At 33.1% G+C, this 2952-nt stretch overlaps 1 protein-coding gene across 1 annotated transcript; it reads right to left on the reverse strand.

Annotated features, from left to right (window-relative positions):
- Positions 1-751: 751 nt before the first annotated feature.
- Positions 752-2497, reverse strand: LOC133798469 (eukaryotic translation initiation factor 1A). The gene is made up of 2 exons (XM_062236748.1): positions 2311-2497; positions 752-1449 (listed from the first exon to the last, which is right to left on the reverse strand). The coding sequence occupies exon 2, from the start codon at positions 1425-1427 to the stop codon at positions 990-992; it is 438 nt and encodes a 145-aa protein (XP_062092732.1). The 5' UTR covers positions 1428-1449; positions 2311-2497; the 3' UTR covers positions 752-989.
- Positions 2498-2952: the final 455 nt, after the last annotated feature.

The following is a 2952-nucleotide window of genomic DNA, read 5'->3' on the forward strand; positions in this document are numbered from 1 at the left end:
GATGGTTTCAAGCAGCCAACTAGAAACAGAAAGACCACAAGAACTGTATCATGGTGCAAAACGGTGCCAAGCTATCAGTGCCAACAAGAATATACCAAACGTAGGAATTTTCTACATCATTTCAATTGCACACCTTAATCAACTCATTACAAAATGAGGAGCCCAAGTAACCTCTAATTTAGGGGAAATTCCTCTGGTTTCAGAGAAAGCTCACCATTTCTCTTTCATAACTTCTACCAGATGAAATGACTGCTGTTTTCACATCTTTACAGGTAGAAAAAGAAGGATCATTCAAGGGAGAGTTAAGAAGACAGGCACCAAGCATAATAAACAGGGAGAATATTGTGTGAATACCATAAACATAATGATTGCTGATCTTGTCCAAAGTTGTGAATAAGTTTCTTTGCAACTTGGAATGTCCTCGTGTGTCGGACTGCCTGATACAACTGTATTACCTAGTAAAACGTTATGAACTATAGCATTTATTGTATCTGAGTGAATCACGTAAAACAGTACATGTGTTGGACTGTCTTCGTGTGTTGGACTTCCTGATATACAACTGTATTACCTAGTAAAACGTTATGAACTATAACATTTATTGTATCTGAGTAAATCACGTAAAACATTACACGGGGTAGGGAGATCTATTATTGAAGTGTAATACAGTTATATCAGGAAACCCATAAGTAGAAGAACTCCAAAAACAGCAGCAACAAAACAAAATGAAAGTAAAGCACCAACCCAGAAAAAGTGTTCAAAAAAGAATGAAGTACAAACAATCAACATGATAGATATTCATACATTAGTTAAGAAAAGATGTTATCCATCGATCACGGCCAGTACAGAACCTGAAAATTAAAATCTTCTTTTCATGAAATGCCAACTCAAATAATGCATTTATAGAACACTGCCAATGGCCACTCTACCGCACCTTGTTTTGGTGATAACCAGCATAAAACTCCAATCCAACTAAACAGGAAATTTTCTCTCTATATCTTGTCGATATCTTCATCCTCGAACTCGATGTAATCATCACCAGCACCCTCGTCTTCATCCTCAAGACCACCAGCAATGCCCTCATTAAGACGGGTATTCTCAGGCAACTCGCCATAAGCCTTGAGAAGCCTAGCCTCATCAGGCATGTACTTAAGGATCACGTCAGCTTTGTCATCCTGATAGTCTCTGAGACCAACGAGTATAATGTCACCTGCTGCAATCCAAACTTTCTTGTGCATTTTTCCTCGAATATGGCAGAGCCGCTTCGTCCCATCAATGCACATAGCTTCACACCGACCATTACCAAGCATTCTAAGTACTTGGGCATATTCCTGCCCATCTTCCTTGAACACAAGCTCACGCTTTTCGTCATCAGCTTCATTCTTTCCTCTCTTCCTATTCTTTCCTCCCTTTCCCTTATTCTTCGGCATGTTTAGTAATTATTTAGTTCCCCTAAAAAATAATCAGGAAAAAAATATATCTAAGTTATAAAACAAATCAACAATTTCACGAAAAGAGATCATCATAATGTAAAACTAACTAACACCACGCTCGTTGAATCCTCTTCAAGCAAATAAATAAACGTATAAACCAAACAATCACCATGTTTGTAAGGAAATATTTAAAAAAAAAAACAGAGACCAATTCTGCTTAACTATTGATGGAAACATGAATCAGAATCAATTAAGTCAGTCAGAAAATACATATTAATTTGAGTTTTACTTCAACATGCAATGAGAATGATCGCATTCGCATACATCTATGATTGCAAATCTTAAATTCTTCATTCCTTCCCTCGTATTACATTTACTAGATAGTTAAAACTGTCCTCCAAAGTTGAGGTCCATAGATTTAATATATCTATCACCAGTACTACTTGGTTGTCGATCAAATGACATTAGTCAATTTATATTTAAGTATATAGATACATATGTATTATATATATTTAGAAAAACAACTAAGTTGTGATCATTCTCCTTTATTTATTCGAACAAAACAAGTACCTAAAGAAACCAGAAGCGGTATCAACAACCCCACTCAATAAAAGTTAATAGAACACACAAAGCCTTGTGTTGCAAAGCCACAGACCCAGAAAACAATAACCATTCGATCATGAACATTGAACAAGGATTAGTACAATTTCATACTGTATATAAATATACATATGTATACATATTGTTCATAAAGGGTCAATATGAAGGGGGAAAAAAAACGTAGACGACACCTTGTGCGTTTGATCCATTCGAGGAAATAACATGTTATAAACTAAAAACTTCAAAAGAGATAAACAAAATTAATATAATCTGAACTTACAGAGGCTCTTTCCGACGACGGCGACGGTGACTAAGGTAGCCAAAGACTGCGCGGCAGAGACCTGTGAGTGTGGAAACGAGAGAGAGCTGCGGCGGCTGGGAGAATAAGGAAAGAGAGAGGAGCTTTGGATGGATTTTTTTTTTTTTGAAAGGGAGCTGAGGAGGGATTTAGGGTTAGGGTTAGGGATTTTTGGACTTTTGCACGTGCGCGGAATATATAATTATAAAAAAAATTAAAAGAATATAAATTATAGATTTAATAATATCAAATTAATTATAAAAAAATTATTCATAGGAATAATTAGTTTCTTTTTAATTATTTTTTAAGAAAGAAACTTTATAAACTAATTATTATACATCATTATTGAAATTTTATATTATGTAATGAGAAATATAATTTTTTAAACAATTTATTACTATTAATTTTATTTTTTAAAGTTAAGCTTAAAATAAATAAAATTATTTTTATTATATATATGAAAAACTTAAAGCATACTAGGTGCAAGCAACGCCCAAGTTTATTTAATTTTATTTTAAAATATTATTAATTATTTTTATTAAGTTTTTATAATTGTCATATAAATTTTAAATAAATAAATAATATTATATATAAAAGAATAACATAAACATATTATTTACTTAA

This window comes from Humulus lupulus, chromosome 8, assembly GCF_963169125.1.
Source record: "Humulus lupulus chromosome 8, drHumLupu1.1, whole genome shotgun sequence".
NCBI classification, from domain to species: domain Eukaryota; kingdom Viridiplantae; phylum Streptophyta; class Magnoliopsida; order Rosales; family Cannabaceae; genus Humulus; species Humulus lupulus.